This window comes from Anabrus simplex, chromosome 2 (assembly GCF_040414725.1).
Source record: "Anabrus simplex isolate iqAnaSimp1 chromosome 2, ASM4041472v1, whole genome shotgun sequence".
Classification (NCBI taxonomy): domain Eukaryota; kingdom Metazoa; phylum Arthropoda; class Insecta; order Orthoptera; family Tettigoniidae; genus Anabrus; species Anabrus simplex.
In genome coordinates, this window is record NC_090266.1 from 144,820,439 (window position 1) to 144,843,267 (window position 22,829).

The following is a 22,829-nucleotide window of genomic DNA, read 5'->3' on the forward strand; positions in this document are numbered from 1 at the left end:
TTGCACATGGAATTATATGTGTGGGACGGCGATGGTGGATAAATAGATTGATGATGGACGTATGAAAATGCAACTAAGATTGTAGAACGTTCAGTTGCAACCAACCATCAACACAGCACGTTGTATAGATATAAGTAGTATAGTTTGACACTGGTCTGACCAGCGTGGTACCGTAAACAACGCAAGCGAAGCAAGGTACGGCACACAGTGAAAAGGATTACTGACCTTGACCAGAATAGGCGTGCGCAGCATTAACCAAAGTTCACTTTTCAAATACAAAGTGGAAGCAAATAAGCAGAGTGCGCGAAAAAGCTTTTTGCTGAGACCATTCCAAAAGTGTGCGTGTTAAGTAGCCTACAATTTGGGGAGGAGTATAGGAAAGGCCGAAACAGTAATCAGGGAAACAGAACCAACCGTATTTTCATAATAGACATGTATTGTAATGACAACAGAAATGGTCACACGAAACAAAGTAGAATGATTATTTGAAATGAATGACTATGTTCAGCAGTAAACAATCGAAATATGAATAATATCACCATAAAATAGGGCAACAAATTGATGCAGAAAACCAAATGGATTATCAATATTTAGTTGTTTGACACAGAATAAGGGATTAGACACCATATGATTGACTAGAATTTAACAAGAAGTATCCTACCGATATATATTACCACACAAACTATAAAATGAATTTTAAAAGATACATAGGCCACTGTACAATATCCAAAGAAAACCCACAGGATAGGATCAAGGAAAAATAACGGATAACGGGAAGAGAAAATAGTATCCTTGGGCTGGCAAAGGGAAAAGAAAGGTATAGCCTGCAACTAAATTTTTAAAGTAGAGAGCTCACACGGAAACTAGGCATAAATGAGAGTTTCGAAAAGGTCACAGATAGTACAGTCAGTTTTCTTGCGTCTGTTCACAGAAATTTATATCCTTTCTCATTCACTTTTCATTCTTTCACTTCTAATTGGGGAATGAAATTTAGAAAGTCCAAGTATGATCTTGAAATAGAACACGAAAGTCTACAGGCTTGTCTTGCAGCCACAGCAAGTATAAAGTTGCATTTCCAGCCAGAAGGGCATATTGGAAAAGGAAAATAGTTTCATGTGAAAAAGCGGAAAGAGATTAAAACTCGCTCACCCAGCCAGCGGTCTTGAGTTCGGATCTTGAGCAGTAGACGAAGTAAACATCGCATACGGGCCAGTCGTAAATGCGAATAAAAGGAGTTCTCCCTCCACACAGTTCATTGCACAAAGTCGGACTCGCTGATCGAGGCCAGAGCAGGCCTATTTATATCGCAAAAGAAGAGTCCAGAAGGAGCGAGAGCGCATGGTGACAACACAAGCAGCGTGCAGAGGGGAGGGGACGGAGGGAGAGCAGTAGTGAAGCACAGAGCCGGCTGAGCGAGCGGACGGAACACACGCAGAGGTTAGAAGCAGCAGTAGACCAGTTGAAGAGGTAGAATTGTAGAGATAGGGGAGCACGTTACACAGTTCAGGGCCATGGTTTGTTGTATAGTCCTAGGCGCCTGAGCACAAGGAGGGCCATGACTCTGAATGTGTCCAAAATGTCCACTCATGTTCCGTAGCAAGTTGTATCTCAACTCTCAGGACCAATAACTTAGCCACTTAGCCATTGCCCATAGTTCCTGAACAAGGACAACACCATGTACCATAAATGAAGAAGTTAAAATGGTTTTCATAGTTTTACATAATCCAAAATGCTTGATCCCAATTGTGTTGTGGAATTGTTTCAGAGATCTGAAAGTGAGGTACCTCATCATTGACAACTTCATTCCTGCAGATGAAAAGACCAAAGTTCTATTGCGTGCAAGGTACGATGAATCCGATGGAACCTGGTATTTATTACCTTTTGTGCCAGACAACATAGTCATGGTGAAGAGGCCAGTATCAAGCGATAGTGAACGTCGCCCTGTATCTGACTATGGCAGAGTAGCTATTCGAGTGGGGAGAAGTCATAGGTATCAGGTAAGAAATAATTTTTTTTCAAGTGTATTTCATGTTATGCATTTGAATACATACACATCCCTCTGTCTTCTACAGGGATTACAGTGTGTATTTGGAATATGAATGAACACCTATGTGAGATAGCAAGAAATGATTCATGAATGGGCAGCCTCTCATGGTTGGAGGTAATCATCATGCAAAACTGCTGAAATTTAATGCGTTCTAGTCTTCCACGATTGTATGACCCATTTGTAATTTGGTTCAAGATTGTTGTACCCATAGAAATTGGATATGTTACAGTCCACTGAATCTAGTTCAGTTTTTATGTTAGGCCATAAATATAGTTTGCTAAAGTATACTGACAAGCTTACTTCTAGACCATTCCTTCTGAATCTATATCCCTGTTGTGAAGATAGGAAGACAGACTTTCACATGATATATGGAACAGTTCTCAGAACATGCATGGCCATGCATTTTAAACCTGTCACTGGATGGGCCTTGAATGTACTAAAATGTAATCTCTATCTGTTTATGGAGTTGAATTTTGTAGTAGCTGTCAATGACTGTCTTCACAATTTTGGGCTTATAAACATTCTGCTTTTATTTGCGTTGCTGTTATTGAAACAAATGAATAAAAAATGAAACATATGGGCTGAGATCTGTAATAACTTCAGCTTTTTTCTAGTCAGTCGCCATGTTATTTCAGTTTCATGGTAGTCTTGAACATGTAGCTATTATACCAACACATTCATACACATAAACCATGTATGACAACCGAGCAAGTTGGCTGTGCGATTAGGGGCGTTCAGTTGTGACATGCAGATGATACTGTTCTGCTTGCGATAAGTACTGAAGATCTGTGGACATAAACTGTGTGGTTGAACATAGTGCTGCAGCAGGTCTGCATTTAAACACGAAAAAGACCAAAGTAATGGTCATACATAAGCAAACATGTCATTCACCTGTTAACTTGACATTAACAGGCACATCACTGGAGCAAGTCCAACGTTTTAACTATCTCGGCAGTGTACTTGATCATAGCTGGAACAATGCTGTTGAAATTAGGTCCCAGATTGAACAGGCAAGGACTGCATTCAAACTTTTCCGTAACAGGGACTATATGATCAAACTTAGTCTCCATTTCGGTGTTATGTATTTTCTCTCATGGTGCCGAGACTTGGACCCTAACACAGAACACCACCAAAAAACTTCAGTCTTTTGAGATGTGAAGCTACAACCGCCTGCTCAGAATATCATGGGTTGAGAGAATACGTAACACTGAAGTACTCCAATGCCTGAACAAAGTACTAGAGGTCATTCACAACATCAGAAAGAAGCAGCTGGAGTACTTAGGCCATATCATTCGAAATGATATAGACTCCTTCAGCTTATCTTACAAGGTAAAATTGAAGGAAGGAGAAGTAGGGGAAGGAGGAGAATATCTTGGCTATGGAATCTACAAGAATGGTATGGGCTCAGTACCCCCATTCTTTTCGGAGTTCCTGAGAAAAAGAACCAGATCGCCCTGATGACTGCTGATATTCAATGATGTGGTGGTGGGCTTGCATTTGGGAGATAGTGGGTTTGAACCCCACTGTCAGCAGCCCTGAAGGTGGTTTTCCTTGGTTTCCCATATTCACACCAGGCAAATTCTGGGGCTATTTCTTAAGGGCAGAGTCACTTCCTTCGCACACCTAGCCCTTTCATATCCTATCATCGCCATAAGATCTGTTTGTGTTGGTGGAACGTAAACCCAATTGTATAAATAAAAAGTGTAAGAAACATTGGGTACTTGTCAGGAAACCCACAGTTTACTCTAGCACAGCTGTGAGCTTGCATCCGGGAGATAGTGGGTTCGAACTGCACTGTCAGCAGCCCTGAAGATGATTTTCCGTGGTTTCCCATTTTCACACCAGGCAAGTGCTGGGACTGTACCTTAATTAAGGCCACGGCCTTTTCCTTCCCAATCCTAAGCCTTTCCTATCCCATCGTCACCATAAGACCTATCTGTGTCGGTAAGACGTAAAGCAAATTGCAAAAAAAAAAACAAAACTAATTTACACTACACACTGAGACAGACATAAGTTGAGAACTTGATATTGGAGAAGTGGGAGTGTGGTGCAGGGGGTCTGTTTTGCTCATCAAGCAAACCTTTTCAGAGACAGGTTGAAAGTTATAGCTGTTTCTGCAAGTTCAAAAATTGTGTGCCTAATAACAGTTGAATTTACCCACCAACAATTTCAGGTAATTTGGGTATAATTTACAGTTTCAAAAATTGCCTGCAAAGCACGTTAACTTGAATGAGAAACATTGTGAAACAAAAAGCTACAAAAGAAATGGATTTCAAACTTAGTGTTTGATAGTTTCATTTATAGACATCGCATCACAGGTGCAGTATTTCTTTAAGAATGTAAAAGAAATGCATAAATGCATACAAAAATTACCTGTCAGTCTCACGATTAATTAATTTTAATGCAAATTGCATGTTTGCTATGTCGATGCGAGTGCTGAAGTGAGCTTGGCTGCAGCAACCGGTGTGGAATATATCATTGCACAAATTTCTTCTTTTAAAGACACATTGTCAATAATCAGCAAAAGAGCTTAAATCTGAAACTAATCCGAGCCTGATAAGTTGGGCTCTTCGTTCAGATGAACTCTTACAAATGTTTAACTTCCCTTTAATGTATAAATTCACAATAAGCAAATAAGGTACTCCAAAAATCTTGTTGTTGGAATACTATATAAGCCATACTCAACTTTATATCTATTCATATTTATGTTCAAGCTGTACTCTTTGTATTTTTATAAAAGTTATACTGATGGTCTTACTTCTGAATTGCCCAACCCTGAACTGATTGCCTTTTTATTTTGCACATGTTGGCTCTCTTTTACTTCAGTTCAGTTTACCACCACAGTGATCTTCAAGGAGAACGGGCAGGTGATAATGCACCAATTAAGTTTGTAGTTGTCTTTTTGTTTTTGCTTTCCCTGTAAATTTTATTGTAATACTCATTTTACATGTATGTAAGTGTGTGTAGTTATTTCTCCTTATCCAGAATATTGTTCGTTTCCATGCTTGATTTCTCATTGACCTTATTTCAGTCCAGATAACTTCTTTATCAGGTCCATCCATTGTAATCTGCATCTTCCTTAGCATCTCTTTTGTTTTATATGTACACCCATGGTTTGATGATCATTTTCCTATCATTTGATTAATATTTCCAAACTATCATGAGATTTATTGTTTACAATCGTAGTGTATTTTAATCAGTTTTATCACTTCATCTTCTGCCATTAGTTGTCACATGTCTTCATATCCCACCCCACTATGTATCTCCTCTTCTGCTACATATTTCTCAGAAATTAAAATCTTACTGCTGGAGTGAGTGACTCAGATGGTTGAGGGACTGGCTTTCTGACCCCAGCTTAGCAGGTTCGATCCTGGCTCAGTCCGGTGGTATTTGAAGGTGCTCAAATACTTCAGCCTCATGTTGGTAGATTTACCAGCACATGAAGAAATTTTTGTGGGACAAAATTAGAGCACCTCAGTGTCTCAAAGTAATAAAAAGTAATCAGTGTGACTTAAAACTATTGTTATTGTTATTACTGCAGTTTTTTCGAAAGATGTGTAGAGACCTACAGCTTCAGCTACTTCTTTAATGTTTCAACCTGGTGGCGCGCTGTGTTGAGGTCATCTGCCGTTTGGACTCCATCCTGTGCAGAAGCAAGGCAGTTCCCCACTCTATACCAGCATTTTTTGCTAGTTGCTTTACGTCGCACCGACACAGATAGGTCTTATGGCGACGATGGGGTAGGAAAGGCCTAGAAATGGGAAAAAAGAGGCCGTGGCCTTGAGGTACAGCCCAAGCATTTGCCTGGTGTGAAAATGGGAAACCACGGTAAACCATCTTCGGGGCTGCCGACAATGGGGCTCGAACCCACTATCTCCCGGGTGCAAGCTCACAGCTGTGCGCTCTCCTAACCGCACGGGCAACTCGCCGTGTGTGTGTGTGTGTGTGTGTGTGTGTGTGTGTGTGTGTGTGTGTGTGTGTGTGTGTGTGTGTGTGTGTGTGTGTGTGTGTGTTTTCTGCACTCATGTATGACCTTTCCAAGAACACAGGTGAAAAGAATGGGCAAGAACCCATCACCTTGGTGAACACCAGCCTCAGTCTCAAAGGATTTGTATATTTCTCCCATAAATTTCACTCCACGAACCTACTACGCTGGCGTAGTACATTACATTAGAACCATGGAACTCCTTGTGATTAGTACCACCATGCGGGGAACACCATGGGTCGCTTTTACTTGCGCGTAGTACTACTATATTAGGTACCACATAGTTTTGTGATTAGTAGCAAACGAGAGTGCAGCGGCTTTTACAGTACCTGTGATTAGTAGCATTATATGAGCGACACCATGGGATGACGGAACCCATATTTCTGGCTTGCCTGTGATTAGTACCCACTGTATGAGGAACACCACAGGATAGTATGAGTCCCTGTGGTTAGTACACTTAGGTGATGAACACCATAGGTTTGCATTGCCTGTCAGTGGCGCCGCAATGTGCGAAACACAGTAGGTCTGTAATACATGTGCGAATTTCATTACCTGTGAGTAGTACCATAATGTGTGGAATACAGCGAGTCAGCGCTACTCTTGATTAGTACTGCAACATGACAAATACCATGGTTCTACTTTTCTAGCGATAAGTACCATTATGAGGGGCCGATGGCTTAGATTTTGGACTCCTTTCAACTACATGCATCATCGATTCAGTGTCATGCTATAGAAGCAGTCTCTTGGTCAGTAATACTATTGTTTTACGCCAGCTTCTGTGCGTGTGAGGCACTGTGGGTCGGTTCCACTGATCGTTTTAACTTCATATCACTCCATCCATTCATTCTTCGTCCTCACGTTTTGAATTGTGGTCAGTGGACGATTTTGGGTTTTTAATTTGTCATTTCATTTCGTCTCACTTCGTACCATTAGGGGACGATGACCTAGATCTTAGGCCCCTTTAAACAAGCATCAGCATCATCAGCATAAATTTCACTTGTGAACAGGTGTTGGTCAGAGTTTTTGATAATGGAATAAGTTTTGTGGTCCACACTCATCTTCTTGACGATATCTAGAAGAGTGAATCAGTCAGTTGAGTCATAAACCTTTGCGAAATAACACAAAAATCAGTAAAAGTCGTTTTTCAGAAAGAGGTCTGATTTTTCATGATATTCTTTAGTAAAAAGATTTGTTCTCTGCAGGAGTGGGTCTTACAGAAGCCAGTTTGATATTTACCAACCTGCATATCAGCAACAGGTTCAGTGCAGCTTTGAAGTGCTTGTGACAGTATTTTATATGCAAATTCACATTATTTTTTTTTTTTTATGGATAGCAATTACAAATACATTCTTCAAGCATAAGGCTATTCACTGCTTCATATGGAAGGGTTCTTCATGGCTAAATGGTTAGCGTGCTGGCCTTTGGTCACAGGGGTCCCGGGTTCGATTCCCGGCAGGGTCGGGAATTTTAACCATCATTGGTTAATTTCGCTGGCACGGGGGCTGGGTGTATGTGTTGTCTTCATCATCATTTCATCCTCATCACGACGCGCAGGTTACCTACAGGTGTCAAATCAAAAGACCTGCATCTGGCGAGCCGAACATGTCTTCGAACACTCCCGGCACTAAAAGCCGAACGCTATTTCGTTTCATGGGAGGGTAGGGGCACCAGATCCATAATAGACTATATTATAACCAACTTTCAATTTGGGATATCTGTTAGGAATGTGCAGGTATTCCGAGGACTTCTTGATGAATTGATGATGCAGACCACCAACAGGTCCAATGCAGGAATGTTCCGTAGTGAACTAAGTATCTCTAGACCTAGGATAGAGAAAGTGAAATCTGTCCGCAGACAAATAAGGGTAGAAAATCACATGGACAAGGAAATTAGACAGAACTACATGGATATGATTAGTGAAAAGTTATAAAGATTAGACAGTAATCAGGTTCAAGATCTGGAAATAGAATGGGTGTCATACAGGGATGCTGTAGTGGACACAGCAACAAAATGCCTTTGAAAAGCTATGTGAGAAAATGGGATAAAGTGAACATCTTGGTGGAATGGTGAAAGCTTGTAAACGTAAAAAGGAGACACATTAGAAATGGCTCCAAACAAGGAATGATGCAGATAGGGAGTTGTAAGTAGATGAAAGAAACAGAACGAAACAAATTATTGTTGAATCCAAGAAGTCGTCTTGAAGATTTCGGTAATGACCACGAAAGGCTTAGTCAAGAGCAGGGAAACCTTCCTGGACAGCAATAAAGAATCTTAGAAAGGGAGGAAAAAAGGAAATTAATAAGGTTTTGGGTAATTCAGGTGAAATTATAGATCCCAGGGAATCACTGGAACATTTTAAAATCTTGTCACCATAAAAGGAAATCTTTCTGTTGACATCACGAACAACCAAGCTCATGAGAGGACGACGATAGTGTTGGTGAAATTACGCGTGAGTAAATGGAAAGGATGGTAAATAAACTCCATTGTTATAAAGAACCAGGAATAGATTAGACCTGAAATGGTGAAGTATAGTGAGAATGTAGGGATAAAATGGCTTCATACAGTAATAAGATCGGACAGACGCATTAATTGCATTTATCTATAATCAAGGGAACTGAAAAGATTGCAACACCTATGGAGATATTTCATTGGTCAGTCAGTATACTAGACAAGGTATTCATTGGCATTTTGGAAGGGGAGGATGCAGTGAGTGGTTGAGAGTTGCACGAGAAAACCAGTGTGGTTTCAGGCCACTGAGGGGATGTCGAGATAAGATTTTCAGTATGTGCCAGATAATTGAAAAATGCTACCAGAGATATAGACAGTTGTGTTTGATTTGTAGATCTTAGAGAAGGCATATGACAGAGGGAAAAGGTGTTAGCTGTACTGGGAGGTTATGGGGTTAAGGGTAGATGATTAAAATCAATCAAAGGCATTTATGTTCACAATTGGGCTGCAGTAAAAATTGATGGTAGAATGAGTTCTTCATTCAAGGTACTTACAGGGGGTTTGACAAGGCTGTAATCTTTCTCCTTTGTGGTTCATAGTTGACATGAATCATCTACTAAAAAGCTATATAAAGTGGCAGGGAGGGATTCAGTTAGATGGAACTGTAGTAAGCAGTCTGGCCTATGGGGATGACTTTGTCTTAATGGCTGATTGTGCTGAAAGCCTGCAGTCTAATATTTTGGAACTTGAAAAAAGGTGCAGTGAGAATGATCTGAAAATTAGCCTTTCCAAGACTAAAGTGATGCCAGTAGGTAAGAAACCTAAGAGAACTGAATGTCACGTTGGGAATACAAAGCTGAAACAGGTCGATTATTTGAAGTATTTAGGATGCGTGTTCTCCCAGAATTGTAGTAATATGAGATTGAGATAAGGTGCAACAAGCTAACACAGTGAGCTCTCAGTTGCGATCAACAGAATTTTGTAAGAAAGAAGTTGATTCCCATATGAAACTAAACTTTAAATCGGTCTCGTTTCAGACCTTAGTTGGGCCGAGTTGCTCAGACGGTTGAGGTGCTGGCCTTCTGACCCCAACTGGGCCAGTTCGATCCTGGCTCAGTCCCGTGGCATTTGAAGATGCTCAAATACACTGGCCTCGTTTTGGTAGATTTACTTGACACGTAAAGGAAATCCTGGAGAACTAAATTCCGGCACCTTAGCGTCTCCAAAAAACGTAGAAGTATTTAGTGGGACATAAAGTTAATAACATTATTATTGTTATTATAGGACTCGCTGGCTGAATGATCAGCGTTGAGGCCTTTGGTTCAGAGGGTCCCAGGTTCGATTCCCGACCGGGTCGGATATTTTAGTCGCCTCTGGTTAATTCTTCTGGCCTGGAGACTGGGTGTTTGTGTTTGTCCTGACACTTTCCTCTTCATATTCAGATAACACACAACACTACCAACCACCACAGAAACACGCAATAGTGATTACATCCCTATAGGGTTAAAGTCAGCAAGGGCATCTGGTCGTAAAGCAGGGCCAAATCAACATGTGAGACACAGTTCGCACCCGCGACCCCACCAGTGTGGGAAAAGCGGTAGAAAATTATTATTATTATTATTATTATTATTATTATTATTATTATTAATTCTTTTTTCAGGCCAACTTTGCTGTATGGGAGTGAAAGCGGGGGTCGACTCGGGATATATTATTCATATGTTAAAAGTAGCAGATATGAATGTAGCGAAAATGAGTACTGTGCACGTTATAAACTTCATATTAGAGCCCGTATTGTCAAAGTATCAACTTGTGAAAATTTGAATTTATATTTCCACCTTTACAATACTGTAATTGTGTTTATTAAAGAGACAAGTATAATTTAATGTAATGTAATGTAGACGAGTATAATTTAATGTAGTCTTCTTAATAAAGACAATTACAGTATTGTAAAGGTGGAATTATAAACTCAAATTTTCACAAAATGAGTGCTGTTACAAACAGGTGTGAACGGTGGCAAGAGGGTACTAGGAATGAGAGATAAAGAAATGAACTTGATTCATGAAGCTGTATGCAAAAACTGGCTTTAGTTGTGGGGTCATGTGAGACAAATGGAAGGTAGGTTACATAGGAGGAATAAATGACTCGTGCATGGAGGTTAAGAGAAGGAGACCAAGACTACAATGGTTAGACTTGGTTTCTGCTTATTTGAAGATAGGAGGTATAGAACTGAATGAGGCCACTGAGCTAGTTAGAAATGGAAGATTGTGGCAGAATTTAGTAAAATCACAGACTTGCAGAGTAAACGTGATTACGATGATGATATATGTAATGTAACATATGCATGAGGCTGTATAAGAGCTGATTGACACTGTTTAGAAGTTGTTTCTTATCGCCATATATCATGGAGTTATTCCGTTTTGGCAACAAAATTGGGATCAGCCATTTTCAGAAGTTAGGCCTCCATGGATTCCTTGCCTGATGTCTTCTACTTGTGGCGGGATGCAATGATATGGATGATTTCTTCTCTATCAAGAAGAAGGAAATCTGATAAAATGAAGGCTGGATTACAAATTGTAATCTTTGATGCTGGAGGAGGGCAGTTGAGTAAGAGCTCAAAATATTGAGCTGATCATTCAGAATTGTGATGATTCAGAACAAGATTGCTGCTCTCATCGTGGATATGTAATGAAGTGGCATGGTAGCTGGTGAGTCCAGATGCATACATATTTATTATGGAATGTTATGCCTTTCATTGTTCAGTCTGCTAGCCTCGGTGAATAGAGGTGGTGACCAATACTAAAGAAGTATTAAAATTTACCTATGACAACAATGACATTTACAGTAAGATACTAAAGTTGAAAACTAGAAAAGCAGCTGGAATTGATAAGGTTTCAGGGGATATACTAAAGACAGTGGGTTGGGATATAGTACCATATCTAAAGTAATTACTTGATTATTGTTTGCATGAAGGAGCTATACCAAATGAATGGAGAGTTTCTATAGTAACCCCTGTTTATAAAGGAAAGGGCGATAGACATAAAGCTGAAAATTACAGGCCAGTCCATTTGACATGCATTCCATGTAGGGTTTGGGAAAGCATTCTTTCTGATTACATTAGACATGTTTGCAAAATTAATAACTGGTTTGATAGAAGGCAGTTTGGGTTTAGGAAAGGTTATTCCACTGAAGCTCAACTTGTAGGATTCCAGCAAGATATAGCAGATATCCCGGATTCAGGAGGTCAGATGGACTGTATCACAATTGACCTATCTAAGGCATTTGATAGGATAGATCATGGGAGACTACTGGCAAAAATGAGTGCAATTGGACTTGACAAAAGAGTGACTGAATGAGTGGCTATGTTTCTAGAACAGGCATCATCAGTCGAGCTAAATGCCTTCGGAGTCGGTTTGCTCCCCGCTCTCAACTAACGAGAGTAGCTTAGCGAGCAAGTAGAGGAAATGCACGACATAGTACGTGCTTCAGGCCAGTGGTGCTAAGGTATAGCTCATCTTTCTGGACTGGTTAGATTGCGACACGATACGCGTGAAACCATGTGAGGTGACAGTAGTGTGTTCCTGTCTTTAACCTCACACCACGTGGCGTTCAAATGTAGTTGGTTAATAATTAATTTACCATGGAAGAGTGTTCAGCACAGCGTAGGCCAACAAGGTCCAAACCTTCCTGGGAAGAAGAGTGTTTAATACTCCCAGAAAATAACACAGCAAAATGTTTAATATGTAATAAAATATTGAATCACATTAAAAAACATTAGAAAAATATAGAGGTTTTAATGACAATTTTGAGAGTAGGTTTCACGATATTCAGGCATTAGAAAAGGATGTGCAGATGTTCGCTATTCCCTTCTCATTGGATGTGCAAACTGTTTGACCAAAACTGCAGCTAGAACTGATTGGTTTGCAAACACAAACAGCTTGACTGAATTTTACGTTCGTTTTCCACGTTTTGCGACTTACCAGTACGCAAACCGTAAGTTTAGTACTAAACATTGATACAATACTATCTAAAAAAGCCCAAAAGTCCCGTGAAGGAGGAATACACCAGTGATATGTTTCAGTTTGCGTGTTTAATTTGTTGTCATTGTCATAAATGACATACAAATATTGAAATGTATGTTAATGAGAGTGCAAAGAATATGTACAAATCACATAAATTGTATTTTGTTTCGGTAAATGTACATGTCCCAAAACTTCAGTATGTATTTATTCAGGAAATATTGCACTCTGCTGTATATTTCCTTTGTCAATTAATAATTTTCTTGTCCTGTTATAGTCTGTAATCCGTGTCCTATTCGTCTCACATGAATCATGCTCTAAATAATAATTATTATTATTATTATTATTATAAAAGCTGTTGTTCATATGGGAACATTTCCGAGCAGCAAGTACAGTACGGCCATGGTATGCGACCCGCCTGTCCGCTGCTCTCTTGTCACGAGACAGACAGCCGTCCCGAGCGGAGCAAGTAAGACAGACTCCCTAGAGCAACTACGTGATGACGTCTGTTCTAGAAAATAGAACTCAGAGAATTAGAGTAGGCAAAGCTTTATCTGTCCCTGTAATAATTAAGAGGGGATTGGACCTTTTTGTTTTCTTATATATATATCAATCTGTGTAAAGAAGCAGAATCAGAGAAGGCTTTTTGCAGATGATGTTATTCTGTACAGAGTAATAAATGTTACAAGATTGCGAGCAACTGCAAAATGACCTCGGTAATGTAGTGAGGAGGACAGTAGGCAATGGTATGATGATAAACGGGGTTAAAAGTCAGGTTGTGAGTTTCACAAATAGGAAAAGTCTTCTCAGTTTTAATTACTGCGTTGATGGGGTGAAAGTTCCCTTCGTGGATCAATGTAAGTACCTAGGTCTTAATATAAGGGAAGATCTTCATTGGGGTAATCACACAAATGGGATTGTAAATAGAGGGTACAGATCTCTGCACATAGTTATGAGGGTATGTAGGAGTTATAGTAAGGATGTAAAGGAGAGGGCATATAAGTCTCTGGTAAGACCCCCAACTTGACTATGGTTCCGTGTATGGGACCCTCACCAGGATTACTTGATTCAAGAACTGGAAAAAATCCAAAGAAAAGCAGCTCGACTTGTTCTGGGTGATTTCCGACTAAAGAGTAGCATTACAAAAATGTTGCAATGTTTGGGCTGGGATGACTTTGAAGAAAGGAGACGAGCTGCTCGACTAAGTGTTATTTTCCGAGCTGTCAGTGGAGAGATGGCGTTGAATGACATCAGTAGACGAATATTTGAGTGGTGTCCTTAAAAGTAGGGAGGATCTCAATATGAAGATAGGACAATTCACAGTATGAAGAGGACAAATTGGGGCAAATATTTGTTTATAGGAAGGGGAGTTAGGGATTGGAATAACTTACCAAGGGAGATGGTCAATAAATTTCGAATTTCTTTGCAATCATGTAAGAAAAGGCGGGGAAAACAACAGATAGGGAATCTGCCACCTGGGCGACTGTCCTAAATGCAGATATTGATTGATTGATTGATTGATTGATTGATTGATTGATTGATTGATTGATTGATTGATTGATTGATTGATTGATTGATTGATTGATTAAATGCCTTCCTCAATCCTTCATTTGTAACTTGGTCTGTGGCCTGATATCGTTCTATACCTCTCATCTTTAAATCATTGAAGACAGTGTAAACTTCATCTCCTTTTCCATCATCACCCCCTATAACTCTACTTTCACTTCTTTTACTCTCAATGACAAGAGTCCAACTATTCCTGGGTACGCTACCCTCCTCCATTAGTCTCTCATGACTCCGCCACTGAAGGCAGTTTACACGCACAGCTTCAACCATATAATTTATTCCAAAATTAGGCCTTATCTTCTCATTTTTAGTACTCTACTGCCATTCTTCCCACCTGTTTGAAACCAGCAGTCATTAACTCAGATTCACTCATGTTGTTCCTTCTGAAAGTTTCTTTATTGGTCTCAAGCCAAGCTTTTTTTATGAGGATATTTTGCTTTATAGACTACTATCTGTTTGTCTTTTTATCTAACAAGCCGATAGCTTAAGTTTCTTAAGTGCGGCCAGTACCAATTGCTCGGGAAGTAGTGGGTTCGAACCCCACTGTCAGCAGCCCTGAAGATGGTTCTCCATGGTTTCCCATTTTAACACCAGGCAAATGCAGGGGCTGTACATTAATTAAGGCCATGGCTGCTTCCTTCCAACTCCTAGCCCCTTTGTGTCCCGTCGTCGCCATAAGACCTATCTGTGTCAGTGCGACATAAAGCAACTTGTAAATTATCTTTTTATCTTGGGTGAGGAATTCCTTAGTTTTCCCAGTCTCATTCTGGTGATTCCAAGTTTGAAACTATTCTCGCATTTGTGATTCTAGAGATTTGATAGTCTTTCTGGTAATAATGAGTTACATTTTACATATCTTGTGTTTTATTATTATTATTGAATACATTGTATATCTACATTATCAGTGGGCGCGCAGTTGTGAGCTTGTATTCGGGAGATTATGGGTTTGAACCCCACTGTCGGCAGCTCTGAAGATTGTTTTCCATGGTTTCCAATTGATTAAATGCCTTCCTCAAGCCTTCATTTGTAACTTGGTCTGTGGCCTGATATTGTTCTATACCTCTCATCTTAAAATCATTGAAGACAGTGTAAACATCATCGCCTTTTCCATCATCATCGCCCCCTATAACTCTACTTCTACTTCTGGGGCTGTATATTAAGGCTTCAGCTACTTCCTTCCAAATCCTAGCCCTTTCTTATCCCATCATCGCCATAAGACCTTTCTCTGTTGGTGCGACGTGGAGCTCATTGTAAAAAAAAAAAAAATACAATTTCTTCATGATCACACATGTAAGAAAATTGAGTTCAGAAATGGTGTTTTCTAGTACTTTCGTGTACTTGTATGACTAATATTATCAAATATATTTAGGAACTTACTTTTAAAGCATCTTTTAAACTATCAGCCCACATTCCTCTAATGAAATTATTTATTGCTTAAATTAAAATTTTCTTTCCCTTAACTGATGTACTGAGTTTAGTGAACTTCTCTTCAGCCATTTTCATGTGATGTCATATAACAGATGAAGACAAAGGTGTACCTAACCTATTTTCAATTTTTGTTTGCTGAATCTGTGATACGACAGCGATTGAAAGTTTGGAAAAAATTATGTTCTTGATTAATATCTAAATGGTTTTTGCTCCAATCAGTTTTCACCTGTTGCTTTTTTTTGCTCATTAATAGTTGTCATGAATTTTTTGTCTTGCTTAACATTGGTGTGAGCTTTTGGTGTTGCATTTTGTTGCATGGAACTTTCGTCGCACAAGCTTGGTACAAACTAATTACTGTAGCGCTTCTCTTACAGCATCACATTTCTCTAGGAATAATATTGACTTGAACTCTAGTTTACCCCTGAATTTGTGCACACACAAAGATATAATGTTGATTGTTAAATAATACAATGATATGGCCATCAGAACAGGTGAATTTAAATGGCTGGCCTATGCTGGATATGGGAGAATTTAACTGGGTATTAAAATTTTTAATATCTGAATGTGACATAGAGTTTAAACTGCTTAAGCCCTAGTAATTTTTTTATATTTTTCTGTGCCTAACGTTGATTAATCAGGTTATATAATTAATCCCCTTAATAAGCTATGATGAGGTCCAACTCTTTGGCTGAATGGTCAGTGTTGAGGCCTTCGGTTCAGAGGGTCCTGGTTTCGATTCCCAGCCCGGTTAGGGATTTTAATCGCTTCTGATTAATTATTCTGGCTCGGGTAGCTTTTTGTCACAACACTTTCCTCATATTCAGACAACATACTATTCTACCAACCACCACAGAAACACGCAATAGTGATTACATCCCTACATACAGTGTTGGCGTCAGGAAGGTCTTGTGGCCATAAAACATGGCCAAATCCCCATTTGACACAGTTCGCACCAGTGACCCCACAAGTGTGTGAGAAATACTGTAGGGAAAGAAGTAGTAGTACTAGTAGTAATAGTTATGATGGGGGGGGGAAATCTAAATCATCTATTATATTCTCCAGATATTATAATCCAGGCATAAACATCCATGAATCAAATATAGATTTTTGATTAGCAAATTAACATACAGTGTCTGTCAAAATTTGACACCATAAAAAAGCACAAAATTTAGATTTTCTAGTATAACATTTATTGAAAAATTCTACAATAATTCCTGAAAATCCTAACCTTGTTAGTACTCAATATGACCTACTGTGGCTTTTTGGCATGCTCTCACTCAGACTGGTATGGAGTCAATTAATTTCCTGCAGTCCTGGTCGGTGATCCCTCACCACAAGGCAGCTAGATTCAGCTTCAGCTCTTCCTTGAACCTATACGATGAAGTTCATAAATTGCACTACACACCACTTAGTCAAACAGCTCGTCTCCTTTCTCCCAAATCTTCCCAGCCCAAACTCTGCAACATTTTTAACACTACTCTTGTCAGAAATTCTCCACCGGGCGAGTTGGCCGTGCGCGTAGAGGCACTCGACTGTGAGCTTGCATTCGGGAGATAGTAGGTTCGAATCCCAATTTCAGCAGGCCTGAAGATGGTTTTCCATGGTTTCCCATTTTTACACCAGGCAAATGCTGGGGCTGTACCTTAATTAAGGCCACGGCCGCTTCCTTCCAACTCCTAGGCCTTTCCTATCCCATCGTCGCCATAAGACCTATCTGTGTCGGTGCGACGTAAAGCCCCTAGCAAAAAAAAAAAAAAAAAAAAAAGAAGAAAAGAAATTAACCCAGAACAAATCAAGCTGCTTTTCTTTGGATTTTTTCCAGTTCTCCAGTTCTTGAATAGAGTAATCCTGGTGAGGACCCATACACTCTAACCATCCTCTAGTTGGGGACTTACCAGAGACTTATATGCCCTCTCCCTTACGTTCTTAGTACACCCCTAAATACCCTCATAGCCATGTGCAGAGATCTGTACCTTTTATTTACAATCATATTTATGTGTTTACCCCAATGAAGATCTTTCCTTATATTAACAGCTAGGTATTTACAATGATCCCCAAAAGGAACTTTTTATCATCGCCATAAGACCTATGTGTCGGTAAGACATAAAGCCACTTGCAAAAAAAAAGGAACTTTCATGCCATCAATGCAGTAATTAAAACTGAGGGGACTTTTCCTATTTGTGAAACTCACAACCTGACTTTTAACTTCGTTTCTCATCATACCATTGCCTTATCTCCATCTCTCAACATTATCAAGGTCATTTTACAGTTGCTCACAATCTTGTAACTTACTGTATTTTTTACTCTCTACAGAATAACATCATCTGCAAAACGGCTTATCTCTGATTCCACTTCTTTACTCATATCTATATATATAAAATAACTTGTCTTGACTGACTGACTGACTGACTGACTGACTGACTGACTGACTGATTCATCATCGCCGAGTCAAAACTACTGGACATAAGGAAATAAAATTTTGGGAATACATTCAAATTAACATGTAGGTGCTTCCTAAGAGAGGATTTTTGGATATTCCGTCGCTAAGGTGGTGAAAAAGGGGGGGGGGTGCATTTTTAAAATGAGGATATCTATATCTCAAAAACTTGAACGTTTACAGACGTAAAAATTGGTATTTGGAATCTGCTTTAAAAATAAAGCAAAACGTATTATTTTTTATTTCGGCAAATCCCATTGCGGGGGATGAAAAAGGGGGGGGGGGAAAGGGGGTTTAACACCCAATTATGAAGGGACTTATATCTCAAACTAAAGATGTTACAGACATAAAAATCGGTATTTGGAATTTCCTTTGAAAATAACAAAACACGAATTTTTCTGTTTTTGGATAATCCAATGAATAGGGGGTGAACAGGAGTGAAAAACGGGGTGAATTCTTAAAAATACTATATCTGCAAATTATTTCGGACACGTAACATATTACAGGTTTGAAAACTGGTATTTGGAATTTCCTGTAAAAGTAAAGAAACATAATTTTTTTTTTTTTCAAAATCCACATGAGAAAATTGAAAAAGGGGGTGATTTTTTAAAATTAGCATATCTACAGTATATCTCAAAAACTTAACATGTTGCAGACGTGAAAATTGGTATTTTTATGCTTAATTAAAATGAAGGAAACGCCTATTCTTTGGTTCTCGGAGGAAACAATTAACGGGGGGGGGGGGGGGAGGGGGAGAGGTGTGAAAGAATTTAAAAATAAGTTGAATTATTTGTATGATAATGTATGTATATATAACAAAAATCTAAAGATGTTACAAACGTGAAAAGTGGTATTTGGAATCGCCTTTAAAAATAAAGAAACGCATTTGGGGGAGATCAATTTGGTAGGGGGGATAAAAACAGAGATTAATTCCTGTTACAAGGATACATATCTCAAAAACTGAAGATGTTACAGTCGTGATAATTGGTATTTGGAAGCTCTTTTAAGGAAACGGATTCTGATTGTTTTTGGAAAATTCACTTGAGTGGGGATTGTGAAAGGAAGAAAAAATTTGAAGATCTTATTTCTGGTGAAATTTATATCTAAAAACTGAAGGTTACAGAGGTGGAAATTGGTATTTGGAATCTCCTAAAGAAACACGCACTTTTGGGGAGGGGTGAATCAACTTAACGGGTAAGAAGGGGGAGGGGGTGAAAAAGGAGTTGAATTACTTTTATCACGATACTTATATCTCAAAAACTGAAGATGTTACATACGTGAAAAACAGTATTTGGAATCTCCTTTAAAATAAAGAAACGTGCATTTGTTTTTTCGGAAAAGCGACGTAAGGGGTGGGAGGTTGAAAATAAGTACATAAGGAGTTGAAATATGTTTGAGGATACTTTATCTTACAATCTGAAGCTGTTACAGACGTCAACATTAGTATATTGGATTTCCTTTCAACATAAAGAAATGCGTATTTTTTGTTTTCCAAAAGTCCACTTAAGGCGGGAGAGGGGTGGAAAGAAGTGAAGAATAAGAAGTTGAATTATTCTTATGAGTATACATTTATCTCAAAAACTGAAGGTGTAAAAGACATACAGACATGAAAACTGGTATTTGAGATCTCCTTTAAAAATAATGAAACGCGTATTTTTTTGTTTCCGGAAAATTAAGTTAAGGGGCTGAAAAGAATTGGAAAAGCGGGTGAATTCTTAACATGAGTACCGGTGTATCCACGTTATATGTTAAAATCTTAACATGCTAGAGACGAGAAACTTGATAGTGGAAAGTCCTTTAAAATTACAGGAATATGTACCTTTTTGTTTTCGGAAAAGGTACTTAACTTGGGGGGTGAAAGAAGTGAAAAACAGTTGAATGATTTTTTATGAAATACTTATATCTTAAAAACTGAAGATGTTACAGACGTGAAATTTGATATTTGGAATCTCCTTTAGAAATAAAGGAACATGTATTTTTGTTTTCGGAAAATGCACTTAGATGGGGGTGTGGGGGGAGGGGGGGAAGGACTGATCAAGGGGTTGAACCTTTTTTATTGGAAAAATTAGGTATATCTCAAAAAATGAAGATGTTGCAGATGTGGGAATAGGTATTTGGAAACTACGTTAAAAATATAAAAAACATTTATTTTTTTGACTTGAGAGAAGACTTTGTCTCGCATGTACATTTCTATGTCGCATGGCCGTCTTAGCCCCAAAAGGCAATACCACAAACGTGGTTTACAGAAAATTTCTGGGCCAAATGAAACTAATTTGTTTTTATACTTTTAAGAATTTACAGATAATGTCTTAGTACAATGCCGAGGAATGATTACTTTGATCAAATTACGAAATCCACGCAAGCGAAGTCGCGGGTAATTGCTAGTCATCTATATATATAAAATAACTTGTCCTGACTGACTGACTGACTGATTCATCATCGCCGAGCCGAAACTACTGAACGTAGAGAAATGAAATTTTGGGGATACATTCATATTAATATGTAGGTGCTCGCTAAGGGAGGATTTTTGGATATTCTGTCGCTAAGGGGGTGAATTTTTAAAATGAGGATATATACATCTCAAAACCTTAAAGGCTTAGAGTCATAAAAATTGGTATTTGGAATCCCCTTTAAAAATAAAGAAACGCATATTTCTTTGTTTTCAGAAAATCCCATGAGGGGGGGGGGAAGGGGTAAAACACCTTTTATGAGGAGACTTATATCTCAAAAACTGAAGATGTTAGTCATGAAATTTTAAATTTGGAACGTCGTTTAAAAATAAAGAAACACGTATTTTTTTTGTTTTTGGAAACTCCCAAATAATGGGGGGTGAATTTTTAAAATGAGTGTATCTGTATCTCAAAACTTTAAAAGTTTACAGATGTAAAAATTGGTACTTAGAATCTACTTTAAAAATTAAGAAACGGGTATTTTTTGTTTTTGGAAAATCCCAATAGGAGGGGTGAAAAAAGGGTTGAATGTCTTTAATAAGAATACTTATATCTCAGAAACTGAAGATATTACAGACCTAAATATTAGTATTGCACCCGTCCACCTCCCGAGTCCCAGACTAGCATTTATCTCAGGGGTGTTGGTTCATTATTTAAGTCATCAAAATATATATATATAACGGCATAATAGAACACGGGAATGAACGGAGCAATTAAAATTAAAATGGGGAAGGCTCGATTGTAAACTTGAATTTAAGGACTCCATGATAGGACTAGGAAGTGACTGTTAACTTTAAAAAGGGCATCATCTAACTACAATAAAAAGATTATGAGAGTGGTTTCCTTTGAAATAATTTGCCAGAAGGAGCGGTTTATTACGCCATCTGACGTATGAAACTTTGATACACTTGGCAACGATATTTAAATTTCCACACATGTTACATACATAAATCACTTGCCATACCGCAAGTGGTATCAATATCTTGCTGGGTTGCTTCTGAAATAAAATGACATTTTGGAGGTATAATTTACGGATCGATTCCATTTGAATCGAACCGTTGTTCAAAGATATAGCTTCCTTCTATCGGGAGCCCGAGCATAACCCATGTTACGGTCGGCTTCCCGATTTAACTAAGATGACGTACTCCGGCTATATACATTTTTCCGAGACCGGTGCTCGGACTGGGTAATGTTTCTCGTGAAATGCGAAAACTGGATTCCACGGACAGTTCCTATCTTACGATATCCAGCTGATGCCATACCACTGAATCAGCATTTATATTTTATTTACATGTGATTTGAAATGTTGCAAAGTAGCCTCAACAGACTACTGACAGATGAGATAACGAGAAACGGTTGGGAAATACCGTGGCAATGGCCCCCCTCGCATCGCGAGCGAAGTAAACAAACACGCCAAGTATTACTGTAACATCGTCCCATGCGGAAACCGTACAAAAACGAGGTACCAAAATGACTCTAATATTATCATTCTCATTATTCAACATACGAAGAGAGGGATGTTGTCACCAAACAATTTAATCCACGATCGTCACAATATTCATGAAATTATCATCCTTGAAATTATTATTATTATTATTATTATTATTATCAGTATTATTATCAACGGTTCCTGGCACTGTCACGTTGGATTAATATCGTCATTATTATGCGGGATGCAAACACAAATCGTTATTACCGTTATTATTATTATATCCCTCTTGTGATTATTATTATTATTATTAATGAATAGGTGACTCAAGATATTATTATTATTATTCACGTCACTTAAGAGGTTATTATTATTAATGGACCGGTCACTTCCGCCAAAATATATACAGATATCGGTCGCAATTACAAATATTTCACTGATCAACCAACGACATCATTACTGTTATTATTATGACAATTATTATTAATCTGACCGCGATGATTTAACATCGTCCTTACATTATTATTATTATCATTATTATTATTATTATTATTATTATTATTATTATTATTATTATTATTATTAGTTGCATATTATCATTTAGATTCCCGTTTAACATCTTTATCAACGCTCATTTAATTAAGGCGGTCCAATCCTTTATCTGCAATATTTATTATTATTATTATCACGACATCATGATTGTCCTCGCTCGTCATTACAATGAATACAATATACGACCATTTATGTGGAATCTGAACTCTCACTATCCTTAGATCCGTTGTATCTCGACGAATAGCTGTGCAGTCTATTTATTTCGTACATGCTGTCACGGGTTCAAATTCTACCTGCTATGTAACTCAGTATTTCTCTGTGACACTGCCCGTACATTTTACACTCATTATCAATATTCTAAGTGTCTCTCGTACGGAATTTATTTTCCTCTCTATCTCAATATTCCTTGATTCATTTATTTATTCCTCACAGAATTATCAACTGACTTATTTATTCCACTTTTGACATCGT

General features: G+C 38.5%; 1 protein-coding gene across 2 annotated transcripts in view; it reads left to right on the top strand.

Annotated features, from left to right (window-relative positions):
- The window catches only part of LOC136862709 (kinesin-like protein KIF3B), a 397,790-nt gene that overhangs the window by 268,304 nt on the left and 106,657 nt on the right, over positions 1-22,829 (top strand). For both annotated transcript variants that reach the window (XM_067138926.2, XM_067138927.2), the window contains exon 17: positions 1,766-1,997. In XM_067138926.2, the coding sequence (XP_066995027.2) occupies positions 1,766-1,997 (232 nt within the window). The remainder of the gene's footprint in view (positions 1-1,765; positions 1,998-22,829) is intronic.